Source organism: Orbicella faveolata, unplaced genomic scaffold (assembly GCF_042242905.1).
Source record: "Orbicella faveolata isolate gen_17 unplaced genomic scaffold, um_ofav_v1 contig_1, whole genome shotgun sequence".
NCBI lineage: Eukaryota > Metazoa > Cnidaria > Anthozoa > Scleractinia > Merulinidae > Orbicella > Orbicella faveolata.
The window spans coordinates 34,168,196-34,188,995 of record NW_028301536.1 but is presented as its reverse complement, the minus strand read 5'-3'; the positions used below and the strand labels follow the sequence as shown (position 1 = coordinate 34,188,995).

At 41.2% G+C, this 20,800-nt stretch overlaps 3 protein-coding genes and 1 long non-coding RNA gene across 4 annotated transcripts in view; 1 reads left to right on the top strand and 3 right to left on the bottom strand.

Annotated features, from left to right (window-relative positions):
• Positions 1-1,907: 1,907 nt before the first annotated feature.
• LOC110047040 (melatonin receptor type 1A-like) lies at positions 1,908-7,470 on the bottom strand. Its single transcript, XM_020752769.2, has 3 exons — positions 6,236-7,470; positions 6,025-6,077; positions 1,908-4,119 (listed from the first exon to the last, which is right to left on the bottom strand). The coding sequence occupies exon 3, from the start codon at positions 4,085-4,087 to the stop codon at positions 3,110-3,112; it is 978 nt and encodes a 325-aa protein (XP_020608428.1). The 5' UTR covers positions 4,088-4,119; positions 6,025-6,077; positions 6,236-7,470; the 3' UTR covers positions 1,908-3,109.
• A 291-nt stretch (positions 7,471-7,761) lies between these two features.
• LOC149118838 (uncharacterized) lies at positions 7,762-10,389 on the bottom strand. The gene has a single exon (XM_089273643.1). It carries the CDS (start codon positions 10,259-10,261, stop codon positions 8,993-8,995), a length of 1,269 nt encoding a protein of 422 aa, XP_089129769.1. The 5' UTR covers positions 10,262-10,389; the 3' UTR covers positions 7,762-8,992.
• Positions 10,390-10,673: 284 nt separating this feature from the next.
• LOC110047039 (sodium-dependent neutral amino acid transporter B(0)AT1-like) lies at positions 10,674-20,086 on the top strand. The gene is made up of 9 exons (XM_020752767.2): positions 10,674-12,133; positions 13,897-14,354; positions 14,989-15,099; positions 15,227-15,436; positions 16,554-16,670; positions 17,418-17,616; positions 18,042-18,201; positions 18,623-18,785; positions 19,209-20,086. The coding sequence occupies exons 1-9, from the start codon at positions 11,890-11,892 to the stop codon at positions 19,413-19,415; spliced, it is 1,869 nt and encodes a 622-aa protein (XP_020608426.1). The 5' UTR covers positions 10,674-11,889; the 3' UTR covers positions 19,416-20,086.
• LOC149118837 (uncharacterized) overlaps positions 17,108-20,800 on the bottom strand; it is a 21,450-nt gene continuing 17,757 nt past the window's right edge. Inside the window, exon 3 of the long non-coding RNA XR_016202038.1 lies at positions 17,108-17,594. This is a non-coding gene — a long non-coding RNA (uncharacterized LOC149118837). The remainder of the gene's footprint in view (positions 17,595-20,800) is intronic.

The window sequence follows — 20,800 nt, the reverse complement described above, 5'->3', positions numbered from 1 at the left end:
AAATTACCGTCACGGTGACTTCCCCATCGAACGACGAACATGCCATAGCTGGCCAAGATACGAAAGGCAACACGGAAAGTGAATCGCAAGTGGATGTCGAAGAAGGGAAAAAAAAGGGATGGGGCAATAAACTGGAATACATGCTGGCTACTGTAGGATTTGCTGTTGGCCTTGGAAATGTCTGGCGATTCCCGTATTTGTGCCAGAAAAATGGTGGAGGTATGTAATTCAACGACCACAGCAATGGTTTTGTTGTAGGTTGCATTTATGCCTGGTGTTGTTGCTTTCGTAGATTGTGGTGTTCCTGTGCATGATGCGAGGAGTGGAATCTGCGGGAAAGGTGATTGTCAAAGCCAACCTTTAGTTTTTCTTACAATCAGGATACAAAGCCCCTCTTGTATTTTTCTTCGGGGGTGGGGGGTGGTGGGGAGGAGGGTCAAGTCAAATGAGTCAAGTTTTTGCGCGGCTCCTTGTCTGTCCACAGACGTATATGTTTTTTTTTGTAACGAGTTGTTTTTCTTTTCTGTCTTTTCCCAAGGCCACCTCCTTGCGTTCAAGCTTTTTTCAAATCCTCTGCAGTAAATCCTTTTTTGCGGTCTCCGGCAAACCCAAGACAAAATAGGAAGTCCGTGGAGAGACCACGCTGCTGCCAGCTAACCGAACTCCTGCAACTAAAAGTATTGGAGACTCTTTGCTTTTTAAAAGTGCAACTAACCCCCAATTTTATTTTGATTTTCCTTTAATAAAATGAACTAGTTTTCCCAATTACTTCAGCGCAAAAATTATCTCAATTGATAAAATCCCCACTTTTCTACAAGCGTTTAAAATTTCTGCGGCCACGGCCTCGCAAAGTGGGATCTGGGTCGAGCTTCTAGTGACGTCATCGGAGGAACTGGGCTGAAAGCACTCAGGAGACGTTTGACTGGGGTTCGAACGCTGTGAAGACATATTTGGGGTACATGTGCTTCATATTTTATCAAAAATGGACGACACTTGCACAGGTCTCCTATGAACTAAAGCAAATGGAAGAAGCTTACACGTATGCTACCACAAAAATGTGATCAAATTTCTTGCTTGTTTTCAGGCTGTCTACTTTACCGCTACCTTCTCATCTTCTTTGGTCGCGGCTTCAGTTTACCAGGCTCTGGAGATGGCATCAAACATATGTTTACACCTGAGGTAACACTTGTAAGGGAACGAGAGGAAAATTTCTAAGGAGATAACATTTGCACGCGTTAGTTTGGCTCACCGAGCAATAAGTAGCAAGATGTACAAACATGGAAAGAGGAGAATTTATCTATCGTAATTCCAAAGGCGAGTGTTGCAATTTCCAATGGTATATATGCGCGTTGTTTTTACACAGTCCGCTGATAAGAAGAGATTCAAGTATACAGAATAGTAAAGTGCAGTCTTTCTCAATTGCAAAAGCAAGAAATTGCTAAATCACTAAAAATAATTACAAGTAACGGGACTGAAAAAAAAGTATCATCACTTACGCGGTTAAGATATGGTATAGTGACAAAAAAATCGGAATTCGCGTGATATGATTGGTCAATAGCTATTCAATTTTATTCCGGTAAACCACATTGAAATTTCTGTTATTTTACATAAGGTATAAACAATGCGCTGCCATGCGTAAACTCGTCACAACTCTTGGTATGCTGTTCTATCAGCATGGCTTATTTACCAAATAATTCATAGGGACAAAATTAAAAATATGCCAGTAACGCCCCCTTATTGGCTGACTCCTGTATTATAAACCTCATGTCATGTTAACACCCTGTACGATTTTATTTGATATCTACGTGGTTGTTTTTCCATTTTTCCTCTGTTTTTTTTTTCCAGTTTGAAAAGCTAGCCGATCCTCAAGTTTGGTTAGAAGCGGCAACACAGATCTTTTATTCCTTGGGGTTAGCAGTTGGAGGGCTTATCGCAATGTCGAGTTACAATGACGTGCACAACAACTACAAGAGAGACGCCATTCTGGTGTCCACTATTAACTGTGGTACCCCCATATTTGCTTCAATCGTTATTTTCTCCATTCTTGGATTCAAGGTGAGATATTACCTTGGTTCATAAACTGTAATTCCCCAAATTATAATTGGCTAGGGTAAAAATAAGAATTAGGGAACATTGTAGTAGCATCAGTGCCTTTCTACAAACAACAACAAAAGGCTGGGTAATTGCTTGTTTGGTTAAAAATTACAACGAATTCGTAGAAAAATTGTTACTTTATTCGATTCCAGCATTTTTACGTGGTATGTAATAAATTTCAAGGCAATAAAGCTTGAGATGAATGACTTACGTGAAAATCTACCTGTTATTAACGTTCGGAACGCGAGTCGAAAACCTCAAACGTGACCTCTGGGTCTGGTCACGTGACCCGTCGCCGTTTGTCGCTTGCGGTAAACGTAGATCTAAAAACCCTCTCTCCTGTGCATTGTTGCGATTAAACTCCACAACAAATCAGGTAAGGGTCTGACAATGTATAATTTTATCAGTCTTTAATAAACAATATTTAGCGGGTTCATGTTACAGATATATTTTCCGCCCATTTACATGTAAAATGTATCTTGCTCGCGATCTTTGATTAAAGTTTCTTGTAACTCAATCAAGAGAAAGATCTGATAGGAATCTTATCTTACAAAGGTATTGTTACAAATCGAAAATTATAAAGAAATAAGCGGGTGTAACAGTTACAAAAAGGTTCTCAAATTTTAGCTTTGGGTGCGGTTTTTATAAACGTTTACGGACGCATTCCGTTCCACTGTACAGTCAGCGCACTTACTGTCTGAACGCGTCTAGTTTTTATAAAGCTATGAAACATACTATCCTCACCCTTGCTTGTAGTTTTCTTTAAGCTAAATCACAAACTCGCTACTTAAGACCAAGATTGATTACACCATGCACCGAGTTGTTATTTACAGAAAAGTTTAAACGCGGTGCAATCCTCATGAATTTCAAGGTGCCGCACCTCTAAGCTCCAAAACGATAGTGACTTTTTATCCTTAATTCACTCACGGCCTTCCTCTTCAAAACAGAATGCAAACAGGCCTATGAAGTCACTTTCATAAATAAAACCTCTTAAGCTTTCAATCCGAGTTAAAAACTAGTTTATCGACGATCCTACCGATGCGACGTGAAAGTGACGGCGGGCACAGCACAGTCGCCGCAAAATCTTCCAGTATTCCCTTCTGAATCTCTTGTTAACAAGTGCGTAGATGAATGGGTTTATGGTAGAGGACAAGAAAACCATGAAAGTATAGAACAGGTAGAGTTGGCGCGGGAGAATGAGCGCACCTGTCACCACGTCAATCGTGTCCATCACTAATACTGGGAGCCAACAAAAAGCAAATCCAACCAGGACGAAGAGAAGTGTTTTGGTGATGTTCGCATCTTGTACGTGAACTCTAGACGTTAACTCGTCGTCGTTGGCTGTCATGACACGGTTTCGCCCCCGTACCGTCTTAAAAACGCGCCAGTAGCAGAAACAAATAGCTGTTGTCGGAATTCCGATGAAGAGAATATCCAGGCACACGGTGTAGGCGATGTTGATTTCAAAGGGATAAACGCACAGGACTTTTCCGGGTTGGAAGGCGTAGTCTTCTCTTCCGAACACAAGCGGCGAGGTGGAAAAACTGCAAGCAAGCAACCAGACAAGCGCTATGTATCCCAGCGTTTTCTTCATGGAAAATACGGTTCGGTAGTCGTTGGGTCTCACGACACAGAAATACCGGTTCACTGCAATCACAGATAATGTGTTGAGGGATGCGGTAGCGAAGGTTATAATGCAGAATCCTTGGAAAAGACAGACGGATCGGTTGTATAGCCAGACTCCAGAGATGAGACTTCCAGCTGACAGCGGCATCACCGTCACCGCCACAAGCAGATCTGTTAGGGACAGAGCCACGATAAGGAGATCCGTGATGGTGTGGCGCCTGCGATTTCTGTAGGCAACGGCAAAAACTAGAGCATTACCGATCAAGGCTGTGATGTCCACCAAAATCAGGGCGGTTGCTTCGATGGCTATAATAACATTGTTTCTCTGTGCGTTGTTAAGCGTGAGGACTTCTTTACCCGACGACATTTTAAACCACTGGAAGTTGACCTTCTTAACGTCTTACATGTAAAACAAAACAAAAAAGAAAGATATTATTTCAGTTTAAAACTCTTATCCTATTGTTTTTCTTGCTTTTGTTGCGCCTTTGATTAAAACTCTTCTTTCCTTCTTCCTCTGAAGGTACAGCGATCAAATGTCACGTTTCGTGGATTTTCAATAATTTCGTCGTACAAATATAAACAGGACCGCGTCTTAAGTTTTTATACCAAAATTGCTTCTCTTATCTTCAACTATCAAGTTAAATTGAAAATTGAAAATTTTAATCTGTATCGCGTTCAATTTTGTCAAGACCTGATTGAATTTTCGCGACTTTGACATAAGAAGAACAGTAGGGAGATTAACCGCTATACGACCGGAATTGACGATTGCATGTAAACCGAAATAATTTTCTATTCTTTTCTCGCCTAATTAATAATAAAACAGGGCGAGTTGTGATTAGAACCTCCCGTATTATGTTGGTTTAATTGTGCCTGAATTCTCGCTAAAGGATATTCGATGTGCTGAAGAATATTTGATCGATACTTAATTTAATAAAACTTGATTTATTTCAGTATGTACACCAACATGACATCTTCATATTGACAAGGATTAAAATGTACTAAAATTAAAAATCCCAGGTGGTTGTGTTCTGTACTTTCTCACAATATTTGGGTTTTCACGATAACCGAAGCTTTAATATTTGTCACTTATGCGCTAACACCATTTCTTGTCGCGATTGAATTCAGGTATCAGGTACGTGCAAATTTAGTAATTAACTCTAAAACCAAAATTAAAGTTGCTATAAAAGAAACATCTGTAAAAGCCTAACGTCAATAAGTTTCTCTGATTACTTTTCATTCTTCTATGGATACATTTAAGGATCCGAACAGTTGCTGGTTATCGCACTCTCCGACGAGTTTTCGATTCGCCACGATCACTCCCGAAAGCATACTCTCGCCCGAGAATCAATATAGAGTGGAAACTCTGTTGCGGGTTGCTATGAAAGTCTTAACGTCAGTTTTTAAATTTTCTTTACTAGTTTGAAGAGAGAAGATATCGAATAGCCTTTTTCAACTTCCTGATCTTCGGAAGAAATGGCATTTTTCGGGCAAAGTGAACTAAACAAAATAAACAAAAAAACCGGAGACGATCTCCTTTTGTGTTAATGACATGATATGCTCTCGATATACTCACTTTTTTTTGTCATTTCGCCATTTCGTGAGAGTATATTTGACAGGCGACAACGTTTTTTGCTTACACGATTAGGTTTGACAGATTTTTTTATGGGTTTTGTTTTAATCTTAATTGTGTCAGGGTTGTTGACGCAAACCGATGTAACAAGGAACACTAATGCTGGTCATTATTATATGACTCCTTGAACTTCCGCTGTTTTTATTGGTTAATTCAAATGGATCCCATCAGAATCAACCAAAAATATTTCAAACTAATTAGAAAATTTTTCAAGCCACTCGCGTGCAACACTTTTCTTCTATTCCTAAATGTAAATGTAAGGTTAGGGTGGTCGCGCAGGCACTTCAATATAAAGCCAGTGCTAATATAGAGGAAGCAAATTTTATAGATTAAAAGATACATTTCGTGTGTGGCTCATTTCGTTTACAACTGGCTTTTTAATTTTTTTTATCGGCATCTTCTTATTTCACCTCTTCAAAACTTTCAGTTCAGATTTGATTTGCTGTAGTTTTTGTATCAGTTTAGATAGCGCTGTCTTTGTAACAGCTGTTGTGATGTTTTATGTCATCAATTCTGGCGTGAAGAAATTCCGCAGAGAAGTAAACAAAGTTCTTTCTGTTGCTTAGCCTCTGCACTAAAATTTCCGTCTAGTTCTTCCCCACTATCTGCGCGTGTGTTCAATTAAGATGACTTTGTCCCTTAACTTTGTTACTAAATCATTTAACTGCACTCACCTGTTTGCGTTTCCTATGCCTTCACCTTAATAATCAGTGAAAAATTAAGGTTTCTATGGTAAAAACGAAAACTTTATTAATACAATACAATCGCTGTTAACAGATTTCCTGCTTCAACAATGAAAAAATTGTTTTCTTCGTTAGCGTTCTTGCCTCGTCATGTTAACATGAGAATCGTAAGCAAATATCAGGTTTATATCATATTTATTACCTGTTTAGAGGAAAATATTGAATCCAAGTCTCGTCTATTCCACTTAATTTCGCTGCTACCAGCAGTGATGATCATGAGGAACTGTTGATTAAACCACACGAAAGGAAGAAAGGCTCCTAGGCGTCCTGCCCTCAAGTGCTGTTATATTGGCTTCTAAAGACACGGGCAACTCAAGTTCAAACTGTGGGCGTTATTAAAAAGCAGTCAAACGATTTGAGCTTTTTATGAAAAGAAAACGAAACTATTAATTCTGGAGTAGATATAGCGTACGTTTATAAATAGAAATGGCACACCTTCTACGTCTTACAAGATGGCGTACAATGAACCAGAAATGAACTCAAGCGGAGCTGTTGAAATTGAAAACGATTTGAGACAAAGCCGAAATGATGCAATCTCCATAAAATTAAATGTAGGTGTGTTTTACATTTCTAGCGCAATATTATGACACTAAGAAAGAGAGAAACTGGGTCCCAGAATTTTTGTTCAAATCACTCATTTTTGTTCCCAAAGGGTCTGTTCCTTTCAGCTAGAGGGGCTTAGCGCGAGGAACTTGGATTCTCGACCCCAGAGCCGCCTGTCTCTCTTAGCCGGAGGGGTCTTGACACGAGGGAAAGCTGGCTTTGGAGCTTTAAGGACACATTATAATGGTGATTGACGACCGTGATTGGCTAGCTTCGTGGACCAAACTTTTCCAGAATTCAAAGTTTGTTCATTCTCAAAAATAAGCTCTGCTTGATCTGTACTCGCAACGGCAAACCACTTATGTTTTCAGTGATCGTCCTTGTGATCTTTGTCCGTGAAATCTAGTGTGAATGGAAAATGAAATGAAAGGTATAAAAAGATCAAACTCATTTGCCAACGGAGAAAAACGTCAATGTTTAAGGTCCGTATACACTACGCTGGAGAAATTTGAAGCCCAACAATTACCGGCGGCAGAAACGTCTGAATGTACCCTGGAGGGCCCCTGGAGGGTTAGGGTTAGTCACATGATTATCGTGACGTCATTGTTTCCTAAAGCTCCATTTTTGCGTAACTAAACTGCAAAGCCGACGTTTTCAAATCCCTCCGGTTTGATGGGCTTTTTCGAAAAGTTCCGTTTTCGCGGACAATTTCTCTGGATAAGTGTATTTGGACGGTGGGTTTAACTGTATAAATAAAGCTGCGTTTTCAAATTTCTACGGCGTAGCTATGGTATCCCCAATTCAACAGGAGTCTGAGGGTGGAAGGTCTCTCTCAGTATCGACTAGCCGCCTCTGGAATATGATGCCTGCCCATATCAAAAACCAACCGAACCTTATAAGCTTGCATACTTGAGAATCAGTTTCTATATTTTTAATTTTTAATTTTTAACTTGTCATCTTTTTTATTCTGTAAATATTTATGTGAGGGCCACTGGTTTTTCAGTTATTACTGTTGTGTGCTACCCTCAATAAATAAAGTTAATGTCGTTGTTCCAGCGAAAGTAAGTTAACCGTGGCGACTTGAGATTGAACCAGAGCTATTACTCAAATACAAACAACTGTTGATGGCGTTAATGGGGGAACACTGCCTTGCGTTTGGTTAGCCCATGCCACTTCCGGCGATAGCGTGACAAAACAACCTCACTTATCTCCCCAGCACTACGAGCTGAATGACAGACAGCACGTGCTGGATCGGACAAGAGTATCGGTTAGCAAGCGATGTTCAAAGGCGATGAAAAAACAACAAGCTTGGGGGAAGTCGCTGCGCAGACTTAACCGCCACTGATGCATGCAAGGCAATGCATCCCCTAAACCATGGAAGCCGGTGAGAAGCTAGTTCGGCGAGAAACGTTCAACAATGTTAGCCATCCTGGGAGCTACTGACTGATTGAGGAGTTCTTATATAAAGCTGGTAACAGTCTGAGGACCAGCGACCCATGACTTTAATAAGCCAGTCTGGCAAGCCGGCAGCAGCGGCAACCGACGCAACACCTATGCGGAAGCTATGGCCCTTGAGACTCTGGTAAGGAAGACCTGCGACCCTCGAACTGTCCCGTAGAAGGTGCGAAACCGATCTCCGAGTAAGCAAATTACCTGACTGGAAGTAAAATAAGGGACCCTGTTGTGGCCGTGCAAAGAGAAAGTACTCTCGCATAGCCGACACCGCGCAAAGGGTGGACGAAGTGCGAGCGATGGTGAGAGATTGCCCTCGCCTGTAAACATCTGTTTTTGAAGATTTTAGCTGCACCGTCATGCGCTGCGGGCATGCCAGGGTTGGATCAAAGGCTATACAATCAGTAGAAAGATCAAAAAGCGGTCTTAATTTGCGAACACTGTTGTAGGTAAATTCACTGCATCGCAGGAAGGCGAAAAAGGCTAAATTGAAGGCGGCCCAGATCATGGAGAAATCCCGGGGGCTAAGCCATGATTGCAGAACAGGACGGATTGCCGAGAGAACCTGAGGGGTAACCTGTTGACGGCGAATACGCTGTTCGCCTTGGTAGCGGAGAATACCGCGTAAAACCTTGTGGAGAAGAAGCTTGCCCTTCAGAGGGTCACTGTACCCAGCAGTGATATGGAGGTTGCGAACAGCTGCTAAATAGAGTTTAATTGTGCTATTGGGGGAAATCCGGGCTGAACGCGGCCCACAATAACCAATACGAGCGCCTTCTTTAAGCGTACTTAGCGAATTAAAGACAAAATTACGATCCGGATGATCAGTTAATTCTAAATCTAAGTGATAAATGTCAATAGGTGAGGATACTAATGCTTCTGATGACGCCTTTGCTGCTCCACTTTACTTCTTGCTTCGCTCACTAGGTCTGGGGACTCCCGCGTTCCGGGCTTGGCCACTAAATTGTTGCTGAGGGCAGTCTTGGACGGTGTGGCCGTTTGAGTAGCAGCGGCGGCACACGTGCGGGTAGCTGCAGTTTCGGCGCCGGCACCCAGAGGACTTGTTGAAGTCAAAACACACCGTCTGGGAACGACGCTGTTTTCTGTAGGGGTCAGCGGAAGGACAGACATCTTCAGCGTGATAGGGACTCGAGCAGATACCGCAATGGGGCTTAGCTTGGCCTGAGAAGGTCACTGTCCATAACTCCAGGTCTTCTTTGTCCCACTGAAGGGACAAATTGGAAGAGGCACGGCGACGAAATTGCTGGTCGTAGGAAAGCCAAGCAAGACCCTTGAATTTAGTTACCGCGCGACTAATTATCTGCTGGTACTTAATCAGCTCAAGGGCCCGTCTTGGATAGGCAGTTACAATGACCAACATGTACACCATGTAGGCCTCCAGCCACTTCTGAAAAGAGTCTATAACGGGTTTTCTTTTCCTAACCATGGTGACCGGGGAACCCAGGGGACCTAAGGACGAGTCGTCTAAGCGGAGCTGAATTTCAGGGGCCTGGGACTGATACAAGTTGTCAGGTAAGAGTAAGGCAAGATCAACGTACTCACCGCGGAGTATTTTGTCCTCCATATTACGGTCCACTGGCCTCGACAGACCCAAAGGAGACGCCATACCCGAAGCTGCGAGAGTTTGGCTGGAGGGCGTTGGGCTGAAGGCGCTGTTTGTACGAACGGCGTCCAGAGCGCTGTGTACAGACCAGGATACAATGTCCTCGATGGCAGAACGCTGCGCTGGACTGAGGGCGTCTCTTTGATCGGTAGAGTGATTAGTATGGAAGAGATCTTCCTCTGTATCTGACTGCAGCATGTCCTCAATCGAAGACAGCGAGGCGCGGTCGGAGAGGGCGCTGTCCTCCGGAATGCTGAGACGCCGGCCTTGAGTGGCGTCGATTTCACTGGCTGTAGTGGACGGCTGTTGCGTGGATGTTTTGTTCGCCGTGTGACGAGTACGTTGAGGCCGACCAGGTCTTCGTTTAGATTGACTGGCCTTTCCCGTCGATGCTCGCTTGAGCCGGGCGAGGAGTTGCACTTTGGAACCTGTTATGGGCAAATTCAGCGATTGAAGAAGGAGTTTGAGGACCTCGCTGGATAGCTTCGATAGGTCCTCACTTCTGGTAACGACCCGAGCAGTATTCGACGAGCGGCGAGAGCGAGCCATGGAAGGTTTACAAAAATTAAACGATAGATTTACAATAAGTAATAGCTACGTTGCTTAGACGAACTCAGAATGGACTCTGAACAGTTTTCCGAGCTTTTATATGGAGACGTTCGTCTGCTTATAAGCCAGTAGAAAAGGCTGTACTACCGAACAGCTTACCCTAACACGTGTAACATCTTAAACATGAATAGTGCTTTAATGCTTTGCACCAATGCTATGGTACGTTATAACGTTCAGAAGATAACAAAGCTACAATGTTTTAGGTTTAGCTACAATAACGCTTACAGTTTGTTGACCTTTGGAATATAACTGCACAATAGCTCTATAGAAAGTGATGCGGCCATGAACGGCTCATTCAGAACGTACGTCACGCTCCATTAACTATATTTTACTGGCGTGACAGTAAAATCTCATTTTATTATTATAATTATTATTATCATTATCATTATCATTATCATTATTGTTACTATTATTATTATTATTAGTAGTAGTAGTAGTAGTAGTATTAGTGTAAGAACATCAATCGAATGGCCCTGTGACGTCATGTTAAAACGCTATTGTAAAAACACATAATATTGCTCTGACTAATGATGTTATTGTTTACTTCGAAATTCCCATTGTTATCCTCCAATAGGAAAACAGTTGTGGAATAAAATAATCATTGGGCTAGTTAATTCCTTTTACTGCTGCCTGCCGCTCAACCTTAAACCTTAGGGTAACTCATAACAGCTTCCATCATGTTTTAATGACCTAGCTTTTCTCATCAAGGGCGAAAATGAAGATAATTCAGTGTGGATTATCTGTGTTAATATAAAGCTAAACACGTTGCACTATGCATTCTACTTTAGTATTTAGAAAAATTGTAAGAAACAAGAGGAAATGAGAGACAATATAAAAGAACATAGGCCTATGTTTATAAGCTCACACTTTCCCGGCCCGCTATGCACACAAGCGGCTAATTTATTTCAAACGGTCTACCAAGGATTTGCATAATCCGACATATCAGTGACTTTCCTGAACTGAAGAATCTTGACATTCCATCAAAGCAAATATTAACGCTTTCTATTGGAAACAGAGACTCATTTCCTTCGTTTCAACTTGTATTTTTTTATGCTGCGTGAGTAGAAAGTATGCAAGTTGTCTCTTTCGGTCTATGGATGTAAGCTGTCCGACTCTGGCCTTATTTTCCAGTGAGGGCGACATTAACAAATTTGTAAAGTACTCTTCACAATAGACAAAAAAAAATTGTTGACAACATTTCCATCAAAACGCGCCTCTGTAGAACAAAGCGATGCAATACAATTTGGCTGATGTAATGTTGACTCACATGGCGCGGTTGTGAACTCTCTCTCCACACGCACGCAAATGTTTTGAAATTGTTTCCACGTTATTTAACAGACTGGAAAGTTTTTCACTCGCTTAAATACCGTCGATTCCTTGAACACAACATAGAACTGTGATTTTTCTACTAAATAAGCAGATTTTACAACCAGTCAAACCCGTTTATTAGGATTTGAAAAAAACCGGTTTGTATTTATTTTCATTCATGGGTCGATAGCTTTTGTCCACAAGCCAGCCTGCAGGCAAGTTGTATTTTTCAGTTCTCGCGCGCTTATAACTTGGCGGAAATGACGGCGAGAGAGAATCGAAAAGACGGCCAGGTAACTCTGGCTCTAACCACGGGTGATAACGATGAAATAGCGACAGAAGGCAAGTGTGATGACTCGGAGAGGGACACGGCGAGCGAAATGGAAGTTATAGGGCGCCGGACATGGGGCAACAAAGCTGAGTATATTCTCGCCACTATCGGCTTTGCTGTTGGATTCGGAAATTTATGGAGATTTCCTTATTTGTGCCAGAAAAATGGAGGAGGTAAGAGAAAATTTTCTGTAATTTAACGTGTGAAAATTGGACATACAATAAGCGATAAGAATAGATACAGCATTTGATAGTCGCATAATACACTGTGGCAACCGCGCGGTTGAAAACAACAAAAAAAAATAATTTGACCCTTTTCTAACATCAGAACGAGATTTTCAAAATTATCCTATTCTGTAACGGCTAACTTCGTCCCTTTCGACACTCAACTGCAGTCTATTTTTCTGTGCTTTTGAGATACCATTTCCTATCTTTGGAAGTATAAATGCTTGTTTATTCACGATAGCACATGTATCGAACAATAAAGTGTTTAAAATGCGAAAGCAAAAGACGTCCTGTTGTGGGGATTAAAAAATGACACGAATTTATATCCGTATTTAACTGAAATTAGTGCACTTTTAAAGGATCTAACCTCACAAGTTTAATATCAAGTAACATTCAATGTTTATAAAGCCCAGCCTGATGATTACATATTTTTTTGTAACTCTGTTTTTCTTTTTACTGTATAAATTTCGAGCTACTAGAATCCTCTAACAGTAACGATATATAACAGTAATTTTTTCTTATGAAAATGTTTTTACAATGTTCCCCGCGAATTCTGAAAGTAAGAATACATATTAACTTGGAGAATTTTGCTAAATGTCGGTAAACGACGAATACACTAATGTCAGTGGCATACAGGAGTAAGCAAAAGTTGAAGATTCCCGCATTGCTCGTTTGTAACAACGAGCAAAACCGACGGAAAACAATTCTATCTTCAAAGTTGTCGAATTGCGATGACCGAAAAGAAAAAGATAAAATGGCATCTTGGCATTCGGCGGTAAATGATATTAGCAGCGAGCGCTGAAGCTAAAAGGCAAATCAACGAATCCGAATTTTACGCCTGCAAAACGGTAACTCTTGGTAACAATAGATCGACTGGACCTTACGGGTCAAAACGATGAAAACAAACGAAACAACAAAAAACCAGTTAGCCTCTTTTATCCTCACAAACACAAAAATTGTAGTGATTTATTTTACTGATTCAGAATGACTTCGTTGAGGAAAAGCACTGAAGAGCTTATCAAGTGCCCACACGACACCTTACTTGAACGAGGAAGGACGTTTTTCGTCGGTATAATGCGGTTGTTCCCTTTAACAAGCGATCAGAACTCTTTCTCTCTATGTTTTAAAGGAGACCCATAACGGTTCTTTTAAAATTTACTCTAGTTGCCATCCTCGACTGACAAGGCAGAGGCAAGTTTCTCAAATTTCGCTCACAAAAAACCTGTAGAGTTTCTCGGCTCGACAAGCTTGTTTTGTAGTCAAAGGGGTTATTGACCAAGCTTGTTCGGTCAAGACGGCTGGATATTGGCCAAGTTCTTTGTTTTACGTTTTTATGGACCGAGACAGAGTCGATGTCCGCAAACACGAAAAAAAAAGAACGAGGCCAATATCCAGCCATTTTGACCGGACAAGCTTGGTCAATAAAGAAATTATTAATTATATAGGGCAAGAACACTATTTACTTACGGCACACCGCGGGCAATCCCGAGTGGGCAAGGTAGCGCCATCTTGGCCGCTCGGGTAGCCATTCACAGCGCAGGGTTCGGTTCATCTTGCCCGCTGACGGAGGTGGCCATATGATAAATACAAAATTGACCGAGCCTGGACAGTCGTTGTTGTACTTTCATGGTCACCGGGTCACTTTAAAACTTATCTCACTCGCGTGTTGTGTTGTGAAGTTAACTTCACTGTGTCACCTTTGATTTCTTCAGGTGCATTTCTCATTCCGTATTTCATCAGCCTGATCTTGCTCGGAATTCCGCTGTTCTTCTTGGAACTCGCCATTGGCCAAAGCGTCCGCCAGGGTCCCATCGGCGTATGGAAGGCGATTCATCCCTACCTGGGTGGGGTTGGGCTTGCTTCGGTGGTCGTGTGTATTCTGATTTCCATGTACTACAACATGATCATTGGCTGGTGTTTTTACTACCTTTTTGTGTCTTTTCAAGACCCTCTGCCCTATTCCTCTTGTCCTAGTGGAGTGAACTGCACGGTTAACGAGGAATGCAAACTAGCAGGTCGCACACAGTATTTCTGGTACACTAAAGCTCTCGGTGCGACGAGTTCTATCGAGGAAATGGGTGATTTCCAATGGCATCTCTGCCTTGTGCTGCTACTGGCATGGATTGTCCTGTTCTTGTTCGTCAGCCGTGGGGTCCAGTCAGCTGGGAAGGTAACGTTCTAGCAATTCTCACGATAGAATAGCATGTTATTACTTCTTGATATGACAATTTTGGTTAAGTACGCTGCCGAGACACAATGAGAGAGCATCACATAAGGGGGACAGTGGTTCCTCGTCAATCCTGAGCTATTTTTAGATTCGCCTAAAGTTTTCTAGTTCACCGCGGCCTGTTACCCCACGGATTGTAAGTTCTTGTGGAATACTATTGAGGACTATGTTACTTGGAAGTGACTTTGTTTGAATGCGAGATTAAGAGGACTGAGTAAGCTGTGATATATTTCTTATTTCAGATCTTCTTCGCCCAGCGAAACAAAGCAAACGAAATTAATCACTTTTTCCTTGTATTCTTGCTTCTCTTGGACTCTATCCCCGAAGTCAAATTAGAATTTCAGTGCGAAAACCAACTGAGGCTAAAAAATTCAGAAAACGTTAGTCTAAAATGATTTTAAAAAGTAATTCCTCTCTGGGTTTACCTATATTCTGTATTCGTCCGTGCATACATGTATACGTAATACGCTGTAATCCTAAAATTTCATTCACAAACTAGACGAGACTCTATGTTAGTGACAATAATCCCTTCTTGGTACGGGAGTGAACCTGTATTATTTTCCCTTTTTGTCATCAGGCAGTATATGTGACCGCTACACTGCCATACGTTGTGTTGGCTATTTTCTTTGGAAGAGCTGTAACATTGAAAGGGTCATTGGATGGAATAATACACATGTTTAAGCCTCAGGTAATCAAAGGTGTGGCAAGAGATATTCTACTTTTACTTAAAAACTAGTACTCTTTTGAAAATTAACCTGTCTATCTGAACTATCCCGGAGTAGGGAGGTGCATTGATTTCATTTTGTTCGTGTTAGTTTTCTAGACTAGCTTCTCCTTTAGTATGGCTGGAGGCCGCTACACAAGTGTTCTTTTCTGTTGGTGTCGGTTTTGGAACCCTTATCGCCATGTCAAGTTACAACCCAGTACATAACAACTGCCGTCGAGACGCCATCTTTGTATCTTTAATTGACAGCTTGACGTCAGTCTTTGCAGCTGTTGTAGTGTTCTCCGTTCTTGGTTTTAAGGTAGGTTAGTGTTCTCAACAACTGCCGTAATGTTAAAATATTAATCCGCGAATCTCAAAGACATTCACTGTCACCGCAAATAGCGTAATGAACTTAACCAATCAGAATAGGTGGTGACGTGCGCGAGAAACATGCAGTTGGTATCTCTCTTTCTCTTAGGTCGTGTTCTATTGGGATCAACCTTTTCAACCGCAATCGGTTTGGTTCATACGGTTGCCGTTTCTCAAAAGAACACTTTTCCCACCGGGAAAAGTGAAACCCGCTAACACCTGGGATTGGTCCTTAGGCAAGCTACAATCACGTGACATAATCACACAAATGCTTTTTCAACCGTTTCAACCGTTTCAACCTGGTTTGAGGCCGGTTGAAAACTTAGTTGATAAACCAAACCAATTCAACTGAAAACGGTTTTTCCCCATTAGATCACGAAAAACCCCAACCAACCAGAAACGGTTGATCCAAATAGTACACGAGTACAAGACCTTAGTACCTAACTCTCCTCTGGAAGAACAGGGCCATTGCAACTGGTGTCACGCCAGGGTAATAGACCTTTTTCGACTGGACGGTTCGTTGCCCTATTTCAGACCATGTGAAATGGGGCAATGGCTCTTGAGAATTCCTTTCTAATTTTCTAATACATGTAGTCGTGTGCTTATAAATAATTAATTTTTAGATGGATAAAAGAACAATACTCTAGAGAATATCATGTGGTCTGTAATGGGATAGAAAACCGCCCAAGCGAAAAAGGCCTATTTGTAACTGCTGTTGAACAACAAAGGAATACAGCTGTGTCACTGATTGTAGCGGAAAGGTTGCAGCCATTTCCAGGACTGGATACAGAAATATTTTTGGGCCTAGTTTGTTGTAAGAAAAAATTACAAATTCTCAACAGAGTGTTTATCTGGTTTTTCAGGTAGTCTAACAATTCATGCTTTATTTACACAAAATGATTTCTTCTTCTTTTCTGTACACCTTGCACTATCCGCTAAAAACTGATATCGCCGATACTTCCTATTAAAGCTAAGTCCTTTTTTTCCTATATGAAAAAATAATCATTTTAGTATAGGTCGCCTAACAAGAAAAATTCTGAGCTGATTTGTTTCATTGTATTAAACAGGCACACGACTCGTACGATGAATGCTTAAGGTTATATGGAGGAGTGAACAACACAAATCTTCCTCCCGGAATGACGCTTGACAAAAAATGTCATAATCTGGAACACTGGCTTTCTGAGGTAGGAGTGCAAAAGTTGCAGCAGTCTTTCCAAGTTCCTAGTGGTCGAATCCTGTTTGCGATAATGTGTAAAGTTAAAGTAACCTTTTTTCCAGTTTCGATGGAAATAATGTGACTGAAGTTTATGCATGGAGAGGACCAAGACCTGTCTTGTTTGCGTAAACTCCACATTTCTATGAGCTTGTGCCATTTCAGTCGGGTCCTAAAAGTAAACGATGTGAAACAAAATGGAGTCGACAAACCAACTATCGCGGACAATTTTTCGGTCCTCAAAAAGTGCCGTAATAAACTAGACTGCCTTATTTACGAAATGTTGTTTATACAAGATCTCAAACCATAATTGAACGTGCCATCTGACTCGATTCGCGCGAAGCTATTTCATTAGCATAATTATCACGCACACAGGAATGCCATCTAATGATATTCATAACTCAACTCTTTTAACAACTTTGACATTCAACGATTTTTATTCTTGATAATGATGTTGGATACATCGAAACGTCGAATTACGTTACTTTTTATATTTTTCCTTTAGGTATTCAGTATCATCGAGTCGTTCAGTTATTGAAGATTTCTTGAATGTTCTAATACAAACACATGTTAATTATAAGACTGCACTCACGTCAACCTCTGTTGATCGAGGAAAATGCTGGCCCAGTCAACTAGGAATTGCTTGCTCCCCAGATTGATTCAGTTACGATCAAAAGCGTTGCCAACATTGATCTTATTTGTTTTTCATTTCGTTCAGTCTTTTCAAGGTCCTGGTCTGACATTCATTGCCTTTACTGAAGCCATTCTCAAGCTGCCTCTGTCGCCACTGTGGTCAGTGTTGTTCTTCTCCATGCTGTTGTCTCTTGGTCTTGGCAGTATGTTTGGAATACTGGAGGGTGTTCTTAACTCACTACACGATCAGAAGTTGATTCCGCTGCGGAAGGAAATACTTACAGGTTAATTTCTAGTTAGTTTTTCAATGGTTTGTTAGCATTACATGGTAAAAAAAAAATATCTTTTCCGAAGATTCTTGAATATTCGTTCTGGAATATTTATCTCATTAGGCACGGCGCTTGTTGCCATAAGTAAGGGTAATCTTATAAATGCGAGTGCAATTAAGGATTTCCACTACGAGTGATAATTGCACGTGTCTTTAGGCGCGTGCAATTTGAACGAATTTTCAAATATCACTAATTGAGCGAACCTTCATACGATTACTCATTTATTATATGACTGGTGAAATCATGAAAGAGCGCGCGTCAATTTGCACTGCAGTGCAAATTGAAAATTGACGATAAATTGGCCTGCTCTCAGCCAATCACAATGAGGTAATTTTCTCAATTACACAATAACAGATGAAATGATTTAATCTATCCCCCAGGGCTCACGTGTTTTCTATGCATGGTGATTGGTTTGCTGTTCTGCCAGAGGTCTGGGGAGTACTGGCTGCAGATGTTTGACAGCTTTACAGGAACACTTCCGCTTCTGTTTATCTGCTTCTTTGAACTTGTTGGAGTTTCATGGGTGTACGGCGCTAACAGGTGGGGACTGGCACATGGGAGGGTCATTAAATAGGAGTTACACTTGTTCTGTCATACCCCTTGTAAAAACACAAGGAATATTCGTTTCTCTTCGTGTGTTTGAGGTAAAGAACCTTGCCACAATTGAAACCGAATACGCAACTGAATAAAAACACCCAGAGGGAGAGGGGAGGGTGCTTTTTTCACGCACCGCGTCCTCGGGACCGCTCTGCTTATGAACAGACAAGTGAAATTCAGTCTTGAAGATCAAAACAGCCTGTTTTTGGGCTAACAAAACACAACTTCCAACAACACGATACTTTATTTAGTGTACATTTTCAGTGATGTTTTCATGTAAATGTACTTGGGCTTTGATCACGATAGACTGAATGAAATACACGACTTTTTTTCCAACTTTAAACAGTGTGTCTTAAATTTCCAGGTTTTATGATGACATAGAGTACATGCTTCGAATGCGGCCTGGTCTGTACTGGAAAATAACATGGAGATACGTGTCTCCAGCTATAGTCCTGGTGATTTTTGTCTGCAGTCTGCTAAACATTGGATTGAAGCCAATTACATATTCAGCGTGGAGACAAAATAAGGTAAATTGACTTGATCTAGCTGTGCTGAAGAAGCCAAAGTCTTATGACAACAGATTGTGTGAGGACAGTACGATTCAGTAATTGTTATTTGAAAATTGTGAATTCTAGTGCTATTTCTTCGAAAAGGCTTCTTCCATATATCACCGAAAACGTCCAGTTTCATAGTCAGATCTTCAACTGAGATTTCTCAGTTTCTACTTCTCCTTGCTTACACGATCGACGAAATTTTCCCGCCATGTTTTCAAATTTAGAGACAGGCGCGGGGCCAAAACTCGCGCATGCTAATTATTACGTTTTTCCGCTCGGAAGGTTCTTCGATGAATTTGATTGATAACTTCAAATGAGAATCTATAGTTGACTGAGAGCTAATTACAAGCTAAATAATAAGTACAGCTAATCGTCAATGTGACTTATTTATTTCAGGGTGATGTAAAGAGCGTGCAGTACCCCTCTTGGTGTTATTTCATAATTGCTTTCCTCATCTGCGCATCTTGTTTATGCATACCAGCGGTGTTCCTGTTACGATTATATCAACGAATGACCACGAGGAGGAGGAGAGACACAGAGATTGTGCGGGATTTGCTTGAATCGTCCACCACCAAGAAACAAACTCTCGAAAACGCTGACTGACTTGAAAAACACGAAAGAGTAGGGAATTTTTACCTCAACACTGTACAAACCATCAGGAAAACAGAGTAGGACTAACTCGACTCAGCATTGCTATAAAAATGTATAGTTTTTAGATCCGAGCTAATTATTGGGCAGTCATGCAGTTGGCAATTCTTTTTTTATTATTATTATTTTTCTTTAACAGGGCGCACCAAATGTGTGTGTGAAATTGAGTACAGTAAAACAATTATTTAAGCGAAGTCTAAGTTGGCCCTACATGCCTGTAGGTGCAATGGACAGTTAGTGAGTAACTAAGTTAGTCATATTTTACACAAAAATCTGTTAATTACAACAAGGGAGGTTAAACTATTTTCATCAACGGGTTGGACCGCTCTTTGCGTAGACTACATTTCCATGGGGAGTAACAGTTGTGGCTTTTATTAAATGCCGTCTTAACCCTTCGAAGCAGTGTTTCTAGAGTGAGATGCAGAGGAAAATTTCAAAACTATTTTGAAATGCAATAGAACTCCTATTAGACAGCCACCCTCGGGGAAATGGGAGGTGGCCGCTTACTAGGGGTTCGTCTGGAATTAGCATGAGGCTTAGCAAGTAGAAATGTCAATTTATTTAAATACAAGCATGCTTCAGGCAATATGGAATCCCGTGAAGACGATAATAAACGTGTGTTTCAATGTTCTTATCAATGGTCACTTTCTATTTCGGACTCTTATCTGTCATCGCTTTTCCCCAAAAAAGGTAAACTACATGTATAAAATTTTGGGTGGCCGCTTAATAGGGCTATAAATAAAACTAAACCCTCATTGGGGCGACCAAAAGGTGGCAGCAGTCGTTTAATAGAGGTGGCAGTTTTCGCTTAATAGAGGTGACCAGTTAGTGGGCGTTTTGTTTACAATATTTTACTGACAAAAGTCCGGGACTTTGACAACTGGCCGCTTAACAGGGGGTAGCCGCTTAACAGGTGGCCGCTTATTAAATACAGGTTCGACTGTATTATCAGCCTCAGAGGTTTTGAGATACCTGGTTAGGGATTTCAATCATGGAATCTGCGGGCATGTGGAGGTGCGCTGCACGGCAGCATTATTTAGACGTATTATCAACGTTTATCATATTTTTGTCTGAAGTAAGACCTGGTCAAAGTTAGCCATGAGAAAATAATTAAACTGCGAAATTTATGGAAAAATCATAACACGACTGCCACGCTGAACAGTTCAATGTCTAACATTTTTGCCAAGTTTTAACACTAAGGCCCCGTCCACACTCATCACGCCCCATCGTCATCATCATCAACATTATCCTGTCTACAAGGGAAATTGGGCCGCCCACGCTACGCCGGAGAAATTTAAAAAACGCAGCTTTATTTCTACGGTTAGGCCTTCCGTCCACAC